Source organism: Periplaneta americana, chromosome 6, assembly GCF_040183065.1.
Source record: "Periplaneta americana isolate PAMFEO1 chromosome 6, P.americana_PAMFEO1_priV1, whole genome shotgun sequence".
Taxonomy (NCBI): domain Eukaryota; kingdom Metazoa; phylum Arthropoda; class Insecta; order Blattodea; family Blattidae; genus Periplaneta; species Periplaneta americana.
The window spans coordinates 42,109,548-42,129,085 of record NC_091122.1 but is presented as its reverse complement, the minus strand read 5'-3'; the positions used below and the strand labels follow the sequence as shown (position 1 = coordinate 42,129,085).

Below are 19,538 nucleotides of genomic sequence, written 5' to 3'. Positions count from 1 at the left end.
GTACTCGTGTTATCTATCCTCTTTGACCACATTGCACCGTGATGCTCAGTTTTCTTTATAGACTTTCACATGCTATCTGCATGCTGTAGTGGTTTGTTTTGCTTTTCATAAATAAATAAATAAGTAAATTAATTAATTAATCAATTAATTAATTAAAATATATTAATTAAATAAACAAACAAATAAGTAAATAAATAAACATGAAAGAGAGAGTGAATCAGATAAGTGACGTTAATAAATAGAAAACAAGAAAATAGTACTGGGAAATCATTACGGGATGCTGGATAGAGGTTACAATCCATTTCTAGAATTCCAGTTATGCTAATTCTATTTTTTATTATAGAGAGTTTTATATATATATATATATATATATATATAATTTAAAGTTACAAGTAATTGCATTTTGCAATTCAAATTTTACAAAATAAACTGTAACTGTTAATTATATTTAACAATACAATCTAACCTTATAATTTGATAGCCATTCATATTTTTATAGGTAATGTTTTTATGAATAACAAATACGTGTTTAACCTTTTTCACATTCACTTTTGTGAAGCGTTAAAGGCTTCTGAAGTTCACGTCTTTTTCTATAATTTTCCATGAGGTACTACATCGTTCAAAAATCCTGCCATTTTTTTTATTTAACTTTAAACTGAACACAAATCAACAAATATTCAGAATTGAGCCTGCTACAAACCATACTCAGAATAACATGAGAACGAACTTATAAATATGAGAATATACTAGTTTTTATTCTTATCAAGCATGAGTATATATTCTGTACAAGATGGATGCTTGAGTATATTCTACTATGTTTCCATGTTATGATTATGTAATCAAAAATGAGTAGGTACTCAAATGTTTTTATTCTTACTAACAAGAGTATATACTAAAAAAAAGTCCAGTATATACTATATACTCATGTTTATTCTTACCACGGCAGGTGTAACCTGAGTCATCAATATTTTGAATTCAAGTTCTCTCAACACTACGCGCACAAATCAGCACACATATCGAAGTAGTAGTAGTAGTAGTAGTAGTAGTAGTAGTAGTAGTAGTAGTAGTAGTAGTAGTAGTAGTAGTAGTAGTAGTAGTAGTAATAATAACAATAATAATAACAATAATAAAATAATAATAATAATAATAATAGGAACATCATTTCCTTCCGAAGAGAAACTTGTCTCTTATTTCATTTTGTGACATTAGGTGAGAGTGAAATTCATCTCTTGAAATTCGAATATTCTTAATGTAAGTCTATGGCCCGGTTTCATCGACCATTGTTAAAATAGCTCTAACCTTATGCTACTTAACGCAGTGTTAATACTTTAACTCCATGTTATGACACCAGTGTTTCACCAAACATTTCTGATACTTCGTTAAGTAACTTCATGTTATGAACCTTGTTCTTATATATTTGACTTTATGAACGCACTCACTGTTCACGCATGTCAATCGTCATTTGTTTTATATCATTAATAAGGCGGTATATTTTAATGGTTTTAACCTATATTGTGTGTTTAAAGACGACTGGGGTGATATATAGTACAATAAAATGGAAACGAATAAGCAGAAAGAAAAGCGAGTTAGGAGTTGCAATTATACAGGCTATGAGAAAAATGTTATAATAGACATTATGACGAAATACAGTGGTATAATAGAAAATAAAAGAAGTGATAGTCTATCACTAAAGAAACGTGAGGAAGCCTGGACTTCATTGACAAGTGAGTTCAACAGCCATTTAAATTTAACACCTAGGACAGTGAAACAAATAAAACAGTGTTACGAGAACATGAAAAGAAATGTGAAAAAGGACCATTCTATGGAAAAAATAGAGCGTTTCAAAACTGGTGGTGGTACATTCATCCCCAGTGTTGATGACACGAATTCTAAACTTATTGCCATCATTCAGGATCAGTTGGAGCCTTCACAAAATGAATTAGACTGTGATGCAGAATACAATGGTAAGTAGGCCTACTTGATTTTTATGTAGTACTTGTTACTTTCAGCCCCTCACAATTGTTTTATAGATCATTGACTTTTCTTATTGTATAATTCCAGGAGAAATCATGAATCAAAATAATCAAGTCATTGACACTACTGAAGTAGAGGAAATAGTTGATTTACCAGTTATCGTAAGAGCAAATGAGTCAATTGCAGAAGTTACGACAGAAGAGGAAGAATTGATAAGGGAGGAGTTGACAGAAGCAGAAATTCGTGGAGAAATAAATGTGAGTTGTCTTAATTTTAAGGGTACACGCTACTGAATTTTGATGAAAAATATCAAACTTGTGTGACTAAATTTTGCGCTAAAATATACGTAAATCTATGAGAAATTTGACGTATAATTTTTATTCTGATATTCTTATGAATAAGTGTTTCTATTTCGCTAGTTTGTGTAAGTCTGCAAAGCATGGGATTTAAATTGGGGGCGTGGGAATTGAAATGTACCACTGTCAACAGTTTTCTTTCATATTTTCGGAACGAATCGACATAATTATAATGTAATTTTCCTGTGCAACTTTTGACATATAATTCTCACACAGTTTATGCAAACAACCAGGATAGCCAACAGATCTTTAAGCTTATTCGAAGCAGATGTTTCCCAGTGATAAAAACATTGTATTAATTCTTTGCAGCCTACTTCTAAGTGAAAAAGTTCTTATAATGTGACATTTATGTTTAATTCGTTTGTAATGTAAATAGTTATACATAACTTGATTGATAATATAAGGTGTAAATATAGGTTTTAAAAACTAGTAAATACAAAACAGAAAGAATTTGAGGTTAGGCCTAGGAAACATGGAATAAAATGAGTACCATTCCAGCCAAATCTGTATCAAAGAAGAGAAGAAAAGAGCTTGCTGAAATGAAAAGTGAATGTAGATGGGTCAAAATGAAGGTAGCAGATGAAAAAACATGTTTCGCTAGATTCAACTGAATCATGAGAATCAGTTTCAGCCCAATCACCAGAGGCAAATGGTAATAGAAATATATTGAATTTACTTCAGAACACTTACTCAAGTAAGAGGCTATCACACTTACAAGAGAGTGTAGATACTAGTAGGAGATTTCTGAAGACAGTGTTCCTAATTATATAGTAGGAGATGTAAAGTGCTTAGGTGCATTATTGAGTGCTTTGGAGTGCAAGTTTTGTAAAGAAAATTACTAGTGTTAGAGACTAGTGACTTCAGTGGATTTGCCTGTAAATTGAATGTACTTTGCAAAAATTATGGGGAAATAAATAGTTATTCTCACACCTCAGATAGGCTTAGCAAGAGTAATTCAGGATGATCACCCTTTGACATAAATCGAAGAATGACACAGTCATTTTGTACAATTGGGAAAGGGCATGCAGTTATGGAAAAGTTTTCAAATAGTTTAAATATGTAGGCTCTCACAAAACATTGGATGAGCATGTTAGAATTGAATCAGTCATTTAAGAAAGGGCTCAATGACACAAATTCTAATTTTTCAGGAGAAAGAAAAAACTGATTACCGGTATGTAAAAACATGACAATATGTGATACAAAGTTACATACCTATCTTATAATAATCAATGGTTTTAGCATTATCATGTATGAAACACAAGCAAAATTTGTTCAGATAAGTTGTTATACTGACTGAAAATTGTGGAATTGAGCCCTTCAAAAGAAAATTCCTATTTTGATAATAAAATTAAGAAAAATAAATTCTATTTTGACTAATATTTTTATTTCACTGAAATCATTCTGATATTCATAATCACAGAAACATATAATGTCAAAATTATAATACATTGTTAAGAACAACAGAAAAAATGAACAATAAAATTAATGAATGGCCTTTAAACATCATCCCTTTTTCTGCTAGTAGGCCAAGCTACGATAAGTGTTCATCTGGTATGTAGCACATTAATTTAGACAGATCCTCAATCTTCTTAACGTTAATGGGAACTTTTTCACTGTAGGCACAATGATCCGGAAGTTTCACAATATCTGATCTTGAAATCAAAAGTGTGTCTTATCAAACCTCCGGTGAATGCTGAAACACATACTTTCCCTGGGTTCTTTGAGTCATACTTGTATTCATTGAACATTGTTGGTTGCAGTTTCACTTTCTGATCACGGGGTGTTCCTCTCGATTGTGTTTCTCCTGACAAGTAGGTTCTCTTGTAGTATTTCTGCCACCATTTACTAACCTCCTTAATATCATCAGTTGATACCAATTTTACAATAAATATCCCTTCTTTTGAAGCATTTGCAATGATTTCTACATATTCCACTTTTATAGTTTTTCTTATTACATAATTATACTTTTCTTTTTTTTCTTCTCATTACAAATAACTGCATTCCCTCCAAGAGACTCCATGTTTATTTAAAACAGCTGGAACTGGTAACTGGTAACCAACTGTTACCAGATTATTCTTATGTTTGTCACTAGGTGTCAATGCAAATTTACTTTATAAAGGCCTCAAATCCAGGAGTAGAGCCACTTCTGAAAGAGTGCTATATTCAGACAGTTATAGAACCAATGTCATTGAGTGGAAATGACCTCTTTTAATGCAGAATCATGTATCTACCCATTATGCACCAATGCATGTGAAGAAACCATTTTCTTAAAAACATGCCATTGAGCCCTTTCTTAATTGACTGATTCAATTATAGAACGCAGTGGTAAAACTACAGTAGAAGGAACTCTAGAGCATGCCAGACAGGAATTGAAAAAAAGTATATAAAAATGTATATCAAACTGAAGAGTAGCAACAGGATAATTTAGTTGACATAATGGTGAGCTTCATGGTAGTTACAAGGAAAATGTACTAGGCGTCAAGTCTTCAGAATTTTCTACATAGTTTGAGGGTCACAAAGAAATTTTTGTTTCTAAGAAATGGGTTGATATGGCTGTATCTGAAGCAGTAAGTGACTGCAATGTAGGATGGAGTGAAACACAGTCAAGAATATTGTTGGAATGTGGGTTGTTACCAGGATTACAAGACAAGAAGATATGGGACAATTATGACAAGAGGCGAGTCACTGACAGGCAACGATTATCATCTGTGAAGTACCAGAAATACAGAAGTGGAGTGAAACTGGTCAAAATGAGAGAGGAATCTAGTAGACTATAGAAGAAAGGATGTAGCTATGCAGCAGGGCATTTCAGGATCATTAGAAGAAAATTATACTAATTATTCTGATCACAAAATTTTTATTTCAATTAGCTGCTAATAAAATTTTCAACATTTTCATGTCTTGTAAAACATTTTTCTTCTAAACCATTTGATACAGAGTAACGGAATTTTCTACACTGCTGCAGAATGTATAGAAGGACGGAATTGTGAATTGCCTTTACTGTATACTTAAATAAATTGAGAATATAATTTTTTTAATGTAATATATGTTAGAAAAAAATTAATTCAAACTTAATTATTTTTTACACTTGAACATTATTAATTCAATAAAACCTATGCACAGATCAGTAGAACGGCATGTTGGCTATATGCTAAGCTTCAGAAATCAGCATTAACTTTATTTTTCTGTGACTAACATGATTACTATGGTTCAGATAAAGTAGCTGTATCAGTATAGGCATCCTTGGTCTGTGCGTTTTGTTTACAAACATTAACTGCTTGGAAGTGCACTCCCCATCCCCTACCTATAACATCAGTGAATGGACAGTATAGCCTTAGTTAATGTTTGTAAACAGAACGCATGGACCAAGGATGCCTATCCTGATACAGCTACTTTACCTGAACGATAATGATTACTAATGAATTAATAATTTTTTTTCAATTATATTTTTTTTTCTGAGTAAGATTTACTCTATATTATTGAAGCATTGCATACATACACAATACAATACAATACTGGCAATATGTGGTATAAAATTATTCTATTTAGGTAATTGTAGAAGTTACAAAATTCAGTAGCATGTACCCTTAAAGTAATCATTATTAACATAAAAACGTAATACCTTATTATAATTATAACAATATATAGTATGAGATTATAAAATTTTTCATTAGTAATTATTCCACACTTAATTTCAGGAGTCTGGTTCATCGTCTGGTGTTCCCCCCTTCGGTAGCTCAGCTTGTACAACGAAGAAAAAAACAACGGGAAGTAAGAGGGGTTATTCACAGATCCAGGAGCTTGCAGCACAAAGCACATCACTCTGTGAAGTTGAGAAAGAATTCCTCATTAAAAAGTATAGGAAAGAAGAACAACTTCTTGACATCAAGATTGAGAATGCACAACTGAAACAACAGTTACTGAAGAAACAATTGGAGAAGTAATAATAATTCAAAGACTTTTGTGAACTGTCTATATTACTACACTGCTTGCACAAACGTTATTCAAGCCAGAGATCAAAGTTAAAATTAATTGCATTACATTATTTTAGTTAGGTATTTTAAGTGATAGTTAATGAATAAAATAATTATTTGATAAATCAATTAAAGGTCAGTATTTTATTTAAAGTATTTTTGTGAAAGCATAGATTTTTATTAACACAATTGTGTCAATATGCTTTAATATAGTAATACACAACAATGATAAATATTTTTCCTCAATTTCATTGACTGTAGAACTTTAGATAATGAATTAATGCTACGAATTGTTTAATAAATGCATTTTAGTTTAGAAAGAAATACGTGATTTTTTATGCTAGCCCAGTGGCCCCGATACTGCACTAAAACATGTGTCAGCAGCAATCTTGAAATGAAGGAGGAAGGAAAGGGGAAGGAAGGTTACATAATCCTGTAATGTGTGACGCAGTATTATAGCCCAGTACACAGTACAGTGCATAGTAAGATCATTGTTAAGTGGGATATGTTTTAAAAAGGGAGAACACACGTTTTGGTGCGGTAGGTCAAATGCATATTACAGACCTCTTTCAGTGGACAGTGGACTCTGTGCAAAAATGAAAACGACACACTCGTATTATGCATATGCATGCATGGAACTCACAAGTAAGTAAAATAATAAAATATGATCCTTACCACCCAAAATATGTTTCTGCTATTGCATTTCTGAATCCAACCGCTGTTTGTGGTTCTTGATGTGCCATGAGGAGGACTGGGACATCATCGTTCACAGGACGGAGTCTCATTCTACGTTGACCAAGATACTGATGTAGCAACAAGTCTTCTTGTGGGATGTCATCCTTCATCTCGGTGGCTATATTATGTAATACTGCTGTTGCAATGATTACTTTGAGAGCGGTGCGAACTTTAATACGAAGTGTCATTCTAAGGGCTGGGAATCTTCTCTTCCACACTCCATACATTCTTTCCACACAATTTCTGGTCCTTTTATGAGCTCTGTTGTAATTTATTTGAGCCCTCGTTTGTGGTCTTAAGAAAGGAGTCAGTAGATATCGACGTAAGGGGTATCCATTATCCCCCAATAGAACACCATCATTAATTCTTGCAGTCTCAAAATCTGCTCTTAACCGACAGTTGTTGAATATTGTGCTATCATGCACAGATCCCGGCCAACGTGCAACTATGTCTCTAATTATTAATTTCGAATCACAGACTGTCTGTACATTTATTGAAAAAAATCCCTTTCTGTTTCTGAATGCCTCACCTCGGTTCCGTCCTGGAGACTGTATTTGAATATGTGTGCAATCTAGTGCACCAACGACTCCAGGAAAGTGTGCTAGATCATAAAATCCACGCTTTATTTCTGCAATATTTTCCTGCTGAAGATTATTAATGTAGTTCGGTCTTAATGCTCCAATAGCAGCAGAAACCTTACTGATTGTTCTACACACAGTTGCTTTCGAAAGACCAGCATTATCAGCCATTACCAGCTGAAAAGAGCCAGATGCGTAGTATCTCAATGCTATTAACAATTGATGCATTGATGACAAAGGATAATTTCGTTGGTTATGGTATTCTAACCTCTCTTGAATTTCTTCCAGCACTTTTAACGTCACAGCTTTCGATATTCTATATCGTTCAAGAAATTTTGCTTCTGACAGATCTGTAAAATCATTTCTTCTTACATTCAAAGGTCTTTGCACTGCTAAATTTCGAATATCTTCGTGAAGTAATACAGCTTGCAAAACATATCTCCTGGCAGCCATTTTATATTAACACCAGGTTAGTATCTTAACTGCAGGAAATTGTGATGTTAAGATAACAGTGAGTTTAACGTTATGTTAGTGCTAACAGTGGTTCATGAAACACTCATGTAGTTAAATTCACTGTTAAACTGTACTAACACCATGTTAACAGCTTAACAATGGTCGGTGAAACCGGGCCTATGTCTTGTCTTGTGTTTGTTAAGTGTTGCCTTCAGAATGTTTCTGCACCATAATATAACTACATGATAAGAAAGGTGAATGTTTAGTAACGGTACCAATAGCAAAACAGCGAATAATAATAATAATAATAATAATAATAATAATAATAATAATAATAAAAGGTAAAGGTATCCCCGTAACATGCCATGAAGGCATTTGGGGGGCATGGAGGTAGAGCTCCATGCTTTCCATGACCTCGGCACAAGAATGAGGTGGTGTGGTCGGCACCACGCTCTGACCGCCTTTTACCCCCGGGAAAGACCCGGTACTCAATTTTATAGGAGGCTGAATGAACCTCGGGGCCGTTCTGAAAGTTTGGCAACGAGAAAAAATCCTGTCACCACCTGGGATCGAACCCCGGACCTTCCAGTCCGTAGCCAGCTGCTCTACCAACAACAACAACAACAACAACAATAATAATAATAATAATAATAATAATAATAATATGAACATTATTTTACTGAAGATGAAACGCACACATATGGTATTTTATATGCACAAATTTTCCTTACTCAGAAGAAAATAAAAACAGAATTTGAATTTGTTTGCACTCAAATTATCACAAACGATACTTAAAATGTTGCAGAAAAACTCTAAATAAAATAATGTAATTATTTTATTGAGGCAAAGAATGCTAATGAATGTTATGTAAACATTTGCATTCCACGTAGCATTATGTTATTAAACTTTATTGCTTAATTTCGGAATGTGGTATTATTTATAAGCATTTATATTGCATATTTGGCCCATGGATGTATTACACCACTCAATTGTGTTAGCAATTAAAATAAGACAAGGAGGACTTAAATATACTACTTCACAAATAAGAGTTTTAAAAAAGATATTACAATTTATATTATGATGTAATTCACTAGAATAACATTTTTTTAATTATAGAATGAATCATAATTGCAAAATTCATTAATTAAAATGCTATCTTAACAGATGATCCAAATGCAAATACAATCTGAAACGCAGTGTCATGAATCATAACTGCAAAATGCATTAATTAAAATAGCATCTTAACAGATGATCCAAATGCAAATACAGCCTGAAACGCAGTGTCATGAACCATAACTGCAAAATGCATTAATTAAAATGTCATCTTAACAGATGATCCAAATGCAAATACAGCCTGAAACGCAGTGTCATGAATCATAACTGCAAAATCCATTAATTAAAATAGCATCTTGACAGATGATCCAAATGCAAATACAGCCTGAAACGCAGTGTCATGAATCGTAACTGCAAAATCCATTAATTAAAATAGCATCTTGACAGATGATCCAAATGCAAATACAGCCTGAAACGCAGTGTCATGAATCATAACTGCAAAATGCATTAATTAAAATAGCATCTTGACAGATGATCCAAATGCAAATACAGCCTGAAACGCAGTGTCATGAACCAGAACTGCATAATTCATTAATTAAAATGTCATCTTAACAGATGATCCAAATGCAAATACAGCCTGAAACGCAGTGTCATGAATCATAATTGCAAAATCCATTAATTAAAATAACATCTTAACAAATGATCCAAATGCAAATACAGCCTGAAACGCAGTGTCATGAATCATAACTACAAAATCCATTAATTAAAACGTCATCTTAACAGATGATCCAAATGCAAATACATCCTGAAGCGCAGTGTCATGAATCATAACTGCAAAATTCATTAATTAAAATGTCATCTTAACAGATGATCCAAATGCAAATACAGCCTGAAACGCAGTGTCATGAAAACATAACTGCAAAATGCATTAATTAAAATAGCATCTTGACAGATGATCCAAATGCAAATACAGCCTGAAACGCAGTGCCATGAATCATAACTGCAAAATGCATTAATTAAAATAGCATCTTGACAGATGATCCAAATGCAAATACAGTCTGAAACGTAGTGTCAAGAACCATAACTGCAAAATGCATTAATTAAAATGTCATCTTAACAGATGATTCGAATGCAAATACAGTCTGAAACGCAGTGCCATGAATCATAACTGCAAAATGCATTAATTAAAACGTCATCTTAACAGATGATCCAAATGCAAATACAGTCTGAAACGCAGTGCCATGAATCATAACTGCAAAATCCATTAATTAAAATGTCATCTTAACAGATGATTCAAATGCAAATACAGTCTGAAACGCAGTTTCATGAATCATAACTGCAAAATCTATTAATTAAAACGTCATCTTAACAGATGATCCAAATGCAAATACAGTCTGAAACGCAGTGCCATGAATCATAACTGCAAAATCCATTAATTAAAATATCATCTTAACAGATGATCCAAATGCAAATACAGTCTGAAACGCAGTGCCATGAATCATAACTGCAAAATCCATTAATTAAAATGTCATCTTAACAGATGATCCAAATGCAAATACAGTCTGAAACGCAGTGCCATGAATCATAACTGCAAAATCCATTAATTAAATTGTCATCTTAACAGATGATCCAAATGCAAATACAGCCTGAAGCGCAGTGCCATGAATCATAACTGCAAACACCCCTTAACAGATGATCCAAATGCAAATACAGCCTGAAGCGCAGTGTGAAAATAGGAAATTCTAGTATTTCAGCTGCTACATAAGCTAAGGAAATTCGCTCGTCAACATATCATTCGTGAATCTCCATTTGTATCGTAAATTATTAGGTAGTTCTAATGACAGTTATAGAAAAAGTGAACGTTTAAGTGCTTATGACAAGTATTGCAATAGGCCTACGATTAGTTTCTGCCAAACAAAAAGTAAATCAAACTACTTCCAAAGGCTGGTGGGGGGGAAATCATTCATATATACATCTGAAAATTAATCTATTAAATTATAACTACCCACAAAAAAAAACGATAATAGAATTCAAGGAGCAGGCAGACAAAAAAATGATAACCATTTAAAAATGTCCAGTACATCTCCATGTAGTATCTGAACTGAGAGCTGAAGACTTCTGTTGTTCCATGCAAAAGCACAGCCCCGTTTATTTTTGGATGTCGGCAATTCAAATATAAACATGTCTGTCCGCTCGTTTCTAGCTTCTGGAATTTCCTGTCAGCTCCGCGAAATGAAGGACACGCATGACTAAATATGCCGGTATAGTCAACGAGAGACTAGCGGAACAGTTTCGACGTGATGTATACAAATGAATTTACACGTCTCGTAAACATGGAAATTTATTTCGAGTTCCAAGCCGGCACATATTCCTGAGACATTGTTTTGTAAACTGAAATATTTTTGGGTCTTCTGCTAAAATCCAGTTATAAAACTCGACCACATATCCCAAGTATGTTAATTAAACTGGTACACACGTTTAGACATAGTACGAATTGTTATTTCCGTCCTTTGTTTTTTCCATGTCAGACAGTCTGTATATACATATCACTCTCTGTCAATCTGCATATCGGTCTCAGTCAATCTGTATACCAGTCCCAGTCAATCTGTATAGCAGTCTCAGTCAATCTGCATATCGGTCTCAGTCAATCTGTATACCAGTCCCAGTCAATCTGTATACCAGTCCCAGTCAATCTGTATACCAGTCTCAGTCAATCTGTATACCAGTCTCAGTCAATCTGTATACCAGTCTTAGTCAACCTGAATACCAGTCTCAGTCAATCTGTATACCAGTCCCAGTCAATCTGAATAGCAGTCTCAGTCAATCTGCATATCGGTCTCAGTCAATCTGTATACCAGTCCCAGTCAATCTGTATACCAGTCTCAGTCAATCTGTATACCAGTCCCAGTCAATCTGTATACCAGTCCCAGTCAATCTGTATAGCAGTCTCAGTCAATCTGCATATCGGTCTCAGTCAATCTGTATACCAGTCCCAGTCAATCTGCATAGCAGTCTCAGTCAATCTGCATATCGGTCTCAGTCAATCTGTATACCAGTCCCAGTCAATCTGTATAGCAGTCTCAGTCAATCTGCATATCGGTCTCAGTCAATCTGTATACCAGTCCCAGTCAATCTGTATACCAGTCTCAGTCAATCTATATACCAGTCCCAGTCAATCTGTATAGCAGTCTCAGTCAATCTGCATATCGGTCTCAGTCAATCTGTATACCAGTCCCAGTCAATCTGTATACCAGTCTCAGTCAATCTGTATACCAGTCTTAGTCAACCTGAATACCAGTCCCAGTCAATCTGTATAGCAGTCTCAGTCAATCTGTATACCAGTCCCAGTCAATCTGTATAGCAGTCTCAGTCAATCTGCATATCGGTCTCAGTCAATCTGTATACCAGTCCCAGTCAATCTGTATACCAGTCTCAGTCAATCTGTATACCAGTCCCAGTCAATCTGTATACCAGTCTCAGTCAATCTGTATACCAGTCCCAGTCAATCTGTATAGCAGTCTCAGTCAATCTGCATATCGGTCTCAGTCAATCTGTATACCAGTCCCAGTCAATCTGTATACCAGTCTCAGTCAATCTGTATACCAGTCTTAGTCAACCTGAATACCAGTCTCAGTCAACCTGTATATCAGTCTTAGTCAATCTGTATACCGGTCTCAGTAAACCTGTATACCAGTCTCAATCAATCCGTATACCAGTCTCAGTCAACCTGTATACCAGTCTCAGTCAATCCGTATACCAGTCTCAGTCAATCTGTATACCAGTCTCAGTCAATTTGTATACCAGTCTCAGTCAATTTGTATACCAGTCTCAGTCAACCTGTATACCAGTCTCAGTCAACCTGTATATCAGTCTCAGTCAACCTGTATACCAGCCTCAGTCAACCTGTATATCAGTCTCAGTCAACCTGTATATCAGTCTCAGTCAACCTGTATACCAGCCTCAGTCAACCTGTATCAGTCTCAGTCAACCTGTATACCAGCCTCAGTCAACCTGTATCAGTCTCAGTCAACCTGTATACCAGCCTCAGTCAATCTGCATATCAGTCTCAGTCAACTTGTACACCAGCCTCAGTCAATCTGTATACTAGTCTCAGTCAACCTGTATACTAGTCTCAGTCAATCCGTATACCAGTCTCAGTCAATCTGTATACCAGTCTCAGTCAATCTGTATACCAGTCTCAGTCAACCTGTATACCGGTCTCAGTCAACCTGTATACCAGTCTCAGTCAATCCGTATACCAGTCTCAGTCAATCCGTATACCAGTCTCAGTCAATCTGTATACTAGTCTCAGTCAACCTGTATATGACATTCAGTATGTCTGTCATTCTATCAGTCTATTCGCATGGAACAATTGACACATTTTGGAAGAATAATGACCACTGTTGCGAAAGTTTATCAACAAATTTCAAATCTGCCTAAATTCCAATAAGTACAATGGATTGACCAACGTGACACTCTTCTTGTTGATGGTTTCCGTCCTAATGACCCAGATGCCACGTTCCCTTTATTTAAAGTGCTGTTCTCTGTAAACATCGTAACGAATGTTTAAATTTAAATCGTCCATTTAGCGGTCAGCCAGAATTGTCTTTCAGGGGTGTGAAATACACAAGAAAAGGCTTACTGTGCGTTCAGAATTACAGAAGGCTATTATCAAAACCTATAACTCGAAAACCGTTCGGTAAAGACACAAGGAAGAGCTATCTCGTGTACAATTAATATCAATGTCGTGTTCAAGAATGAAACATGAGTTGTCTGTTCCGCAGGATAATACAACATTCATTCAGGAGTCAATAAGAGATTTGTGACAATGTACTACCAAATACCTTATTATAATAATACCGACAGCTGTATACTAGCAGCATTGGCGTGAGTGCGAAAAATCGCGGACCTGACATCTAGCGCAGAGGGATGGAATTACGTCCACATAGGCCTATACAAATATTAACATAGCAAGATTCGGATTATTGTTTAAAACGTGAGTTACTAATGTGGAATAATATATGAAACATTTAAGAAATGTTAAATAATTTTTAATGTAAAATTATTATCTTATATCAAAGCTGCATATTATGAGAAATATTGCATATATCATATTACTTTCCGTAATTAATTGTTACATAGGCTATTTTTTCTTTGGTTTACCGAGACAAAATCAATCTGATATTAGGAATGAATTTACACTAATGTTTTATATACGCATTGCTGACAACTGCAAAGATAAAATTGATAGTAATCTGATACTTGTAATAATTAGTAAAGGCATGTGGACAACAATAAAACTTAATTTGATAAAACCTTAAAATCCAATACATTTTAACTTCTATTTATTTATTAGGTCTAAATAAAATAAAAACTAATTTGTATTTTTCTATCAACACAAAGACGAAGGAATTAGGCCTACTAAAGAATGTTGTTGACTTACGTTTTATGAACTGTCAGAAATCGACAGTACGATTTGAAGCAATTTGTAATGCTGCAATTGTGACAATTATAAACAGCACATAATATACACCCTGACATTTTAACACTAGTACTAATTCATAAAACTATTAACAAATTAACTAGCCCAGCAACAATATACATTGCAGTTGATTACAGCTTGTTTCCCGTGTATCTCCATCCCGGCAGGTAGGTAGCAGCACCATCGTCGTTCGCACGTAAAACTGCTAGCTGTCCGGTATTATTATAGTAAAGTATTTGGTACTAGACTACTTCTAAGAAATCTACTTCGAGAAAGCAAAGGTCGTCATAGCAACACCAACTCTGATTTTAAAGAATAGCGAGTTTACGTATGTTTTCAAACAGCTCTAGAATATAATTTTATGCTTATTTGTTATTGTCAATTCACAACTAATAAAGACTTGTATTGCAATCACGTCGAGCACTGTGAAAAATGTTCCGTGTGCTATGTTTAGTACTAATTATTACAGTTGGCAACATGCATCTTACACGGCATGGGATGCGGCGACACGGGGGGCCACCTGAGCGAACGGTCTCGTCTTCGCAGTATGCCCAATCCTCCGTTGTGGGAGTTTGGCAGATAAACAGTGGCGCACATCCAGGTGGAAGTGTGCAGGCGTGTAACCTTGTCATGAAACGAAATGTGGTAATGTGACACACTGCAGATGGTGCAAGTTTAACTATCGATTCAACCCTTGTCACAATGGGCCCTTGTGATACAAGAAAATTACTTCAAGCGCTTTCTCAATCCAATCACAGCTAAATTTTACAATACGACAAACCACAGGACAAAATGTGCTCCACGACATTATTATATCCTACAGCATTTGAAGGGTTCAGAGCCATAGTGGGCCAAGCGCCATTTATTAAAAAAGAAGAAAGCAAGGGTTAAAGTTAAGTGAATACCATAGTTTAATGAAGATTGACATATCATTTAGTTTGAATGTGTATACTTTATATTACTTGCTATATGTTTCCATTGAATTATGGTAATAACTTCAATTTAATCCTTGTTTTCTACGGTTTTAGTAAATGGCGCTTGGCCCACTATGGTTCTGAACCCTTCATTTTCTCTACTGGTCTATACTCTCCGATCATCTTTCGAAAAATATTCTAAGATAATTTCTGGTATTGCTGTATGGATGATTTAATCGCTGGGCCTAACTGCTTAAAATTTAGTACTTTTCTATCATTGTTATACAGCTTGTCACGTTTAACAGGCTTTGTATGGTATTTACGTTTCAAATTTTCCAGCAATATTGTGATCATTTGCTCTCAGATAGCCAGTACACTTAAATGAATAGGAAATGTATATTACATTTCGTGATTAAATGCACGGTTAATTAAAAAATTAAGTTGGAAGTTTCAGCACCATGGCAACATCGCCGCTAAAGCAGTCGTCTTTCTTCACGTAATAGCCTACAGATGTAAGAGGTCAACGAACTCAGGTCTGTCTCTGTAAGCGAACCTCCCTCTCTCGCTACAAAGTTGCAATCGGGTTGCATTTTTCAGTGGCTTGTAATTAGAGATTTTTAAATTAAATTTACACGAAAACCGTCCACGTTATTGAAATACGCCAGAGGGATAAATGATTCTTTATTAGATTTTCTATCGATATGGACAAAAATCACGATCCTATTCGCAATAGTTACCGAATAAGAGTATGTTAAACATTTGGGGAAAACTTTTTTTCTGAGAAAACTATAAAATTCTCACCAATATGATATTACACTTTTTTGTTACACACTGTACAACATGAGCTATTCGCACTGAAAATCTGCAGGGTTATTCCACTTCCACCCTTTATGTATTATTCTTGAAAGCTCTTGAATGAGTAATTTACTTTCACGCGACAGGCTCAGTCTTGTCAGTTTATATTCTGATTGACATAGAAGTATCTTCATACTAGAAAATTTTTTTTTTTTTTTAATTTCGCGGCAGTCAATTTGGACACCCCTACTGTTTCGTCAGCAAAGGTCCTGCTCAGTGTCCCGTCGAGGCACGCTTCGGCTACTGTGGGGTTAACAAAGAGGTAGACAGCAACGCTAGCCAGACAATTCGGCACCCCAAGCAGAACCAAGCACTTCCCACTACACTAAACATGTGTGACACAGAAAAGAATACAGATGAAGGATTCATTATGCGCAACGTCAGAGTATGAGAACCGCGTCAAGGTTGGCATTACTTCATCTCAACTAAGAACAACAGCCCTATACACAAAGGGTCTCACAGATGACTCAAAATGAGGTAGGTACAGTTGTTTATCATAGTGTTTTGTTTGTTCGTCTCATTTTGTAATTATGTCCACAGAGCAAAGTACAAACATCAAGTTCTGTGTTTTGCTGGGGACATGATCAGTATGGCTGATGAAGATGGTGATTTCTTAAACAAAATGAAACTGGTGCTACTTGTACGACCCAGTCCCTAAACGACAGTCATCTGAGTGGAAATCGAAAACATCTCCTCGGAAGCAAAAATTTCCTAGGGACACTTCCAAAGGCAAAGTTATTTTAAATGTTATGTTTTATTTAACGACGCTCGCAACTGCAGAGGTTATATCAGCATCGCCGGATGTGCCGGAATTTTGTCCCGCAGGAGTTCTTTCACATGCCAGTAAATCTACTGACATGAGCCTGTCGCATTTAAGCACACTTAAAGCAAAGTTATGTTGGAAGTTTTCTTCGACTCTCAGGGTCTCATGCACCATGAGTTCATTCCAGAAGGTCGTACTGTAACGAAAGAATTGTACGTAGAAACCCTCCGTCGCCTCTGGGACGCAGTGAGAAGGAAACGTCCAGAAAAGTGGGTAGAAAACAACTGGTTCCTTATGCATGACAATGCACCTGCTCATCGCGCAATTATTGTAAAGAATTTTCTTGCCAGGCACAACATAACTGCTTTGGATCACCCACCATACTCTCCTGATCTCTCACCACCTGATTACTTTCTGTTTCCCCGTCTGAAAAGTCATATGAAAGGACGGAGATTCAATGCTGAAGAGGTTATCGCAAACGCGACGAGAGCACTAAGACGGGTTTCACAAAATGGCTTCCAGGCCTGCTTCCAGGAACTCTACACGCGTTGGCAAAAGTGTGTTGTTGCGGAAGGCAACTATTTTGAAGGGAATGCTGTAGAATAGTGTTTAAGGTACGTTGTTTCTATGATGCTAGCAAATTCCGGGAACTTTTTGAACCTAGTATGTATAACAGACACTCCAGTCTCTTCAGTGATTATCAGAGAGAGAATTGTGTTGCTGCAAAGATCGATTTCGATATTTTTAAGGAAATGCACGTAAAAATCACTGCTCACAAAAAAGTGACAGGGGATTTCATGAAATCCCTATGATTGTGTGTAACGTTTACACAGGAATTAAGGTAATGTAATTAGGACAAATACAATTTGCTGTAAGATTTAATAACACTCTTACTATTTATACCCAAATAAATACCCGCCAAATATGTCTTTCATACTCCATCGGCAAGTCTATCGTGATATCAAAAAGGAGTCCGTTATATATGGCAGTAAAAAAAGTCCTATTTATGCTATGAACTGTTGCATTTTCCACAAAGTTTTCACGATTATATAAGGTACAGTAGACCCCGATTATCCGTCACCCTATTAACCGATTGGCGGATTATCCGGCTGTCTATTTCTCGCTCTTCTTTTTCTTCAGAAATAAATAACTTATATGAAGTAATGTTTTGTGCAAGTAGGTTCTACATGTTTTTGCTAGAGAGGGTTATTACAAGCCTTTATCATTACACAACATTGTCTACTGTTCGAATTGCCGTTCTATAATGTAACTTGTACAAAAAATGTCTTCCACGGATGATAACAGAAAACGTGTTAAGTATCGAAAAAAATGGAAATAATTGAATGGTTTGAGAAAGAGAAACTGTGGCTCATCTCGCATCAGAATACGAGATTGGAGTTACAACTGCGCGATTTAATAAAAAAAAAAACAAGGATAAAGTGTAAAATATTATGTAAATCTACAACATGAGACCTCCTTTATTCCTATCTTTCCTCAGAGTCATTGCAAAGGGCTTCCTTGCTCCTTAAAAACCCGTCGTTGACAACCAGACTTAAATTAGTGAACTTCTGATCCACTACATAGCGAGTTAAAGACAAGACCATTGAGGAAATCACAAAATCTTTCATTGTACGGATTATGCGATTTTTCGATCAACCGTTCAATCCAACCCCTTCATTACCACGGATAATAGAGGTTCTATTGTATGTAGAGATACCCGCAAGAAATTTCTCATACTATCATAATAGCTTTATAATAATGAATTAATATTATCCATACTCAAACGAATCAGCCTATATTATAAACAAGTTTCTAGCAAGTCCAAACCACTTTAATCCGTCCGTATGGTAGTCCAAATACGCTAGTTTGGTTCTGGATTCTTGTCATTCGTTGGTTGAAGCACGACAATGAAATAGAAAAATATAAATATCACCAAAATTTTGTTAGGGTTAGTTTTCTTGTAAAATTATCGTTGTGTGTCTTAACTGACATTAGATCTCAGATATAGTTAAAATTACACTTCGTCAAATATAATTTTCTGATTTCACAGTGCGCATCCTACGCGGAACTCTGGATAAAGAACTAAGAAAGAGACTAGTGAAGTGCTTCGTGTGGAGTGTGGCACTGTATGGGGCAGAGACATGAAATTACGAAGAAGAAGAGAAGCGACAAGAAACATTAGAAATATGAATGTGAGAAGAACGGAGCGTAGAAAATGGAAGACAGAATAAGAAATTAAGCTCTCCTAGAAAGAGTGGGTGAAGAAAGAATAATGCTGAAACTGATCAGGAAGAGAATAAGAAATTTTCTGGGTTACTGAATGAGAAGAAACTGCCTAGTGAAGGATGCACTGGAAGGAATGATGAACGGGAGAAACGTTCGGGGAAGAAGAAGAAATCAG

At 35.4% G+C, this 19,538-nt stretch overlaps 2 protein-coding genes across 3 annotated transcripts in view; one reads left to right on the top strand and one right to left on the bottom strand.

The window, feature by feature from the left end:
• Positions 1–19,538, bottom strand: part of LOC138701288 (trichoplein keratin filament-binding protein-like) — a 354,032-nt gene that overhangs the window by 283,192 nt on the left and 51,302 nt on the right. The gene's annotated exons all lie outside the window — the stretch shown is intronic.
• LOC138701292 (myb/SANT-like DNA-binding domain-containing protein 3) lies at positions 90–12,132 on the top strand. The gene is made up of 3 exons (XM_069828030.1): positions 90–1,964; positions 2,062–2,231; positions 6,029–12,132. Exons 1-3 carry the CDS (start codon positions 1,556–1,558, stop codon positions 6,272–6,274), a joined length of 825 nt encoding a protein of 274 aa, XP_069684131.1. The 5' UTR covers positions 90–1,555; the 3' UTR covers positions 6,275–12,132.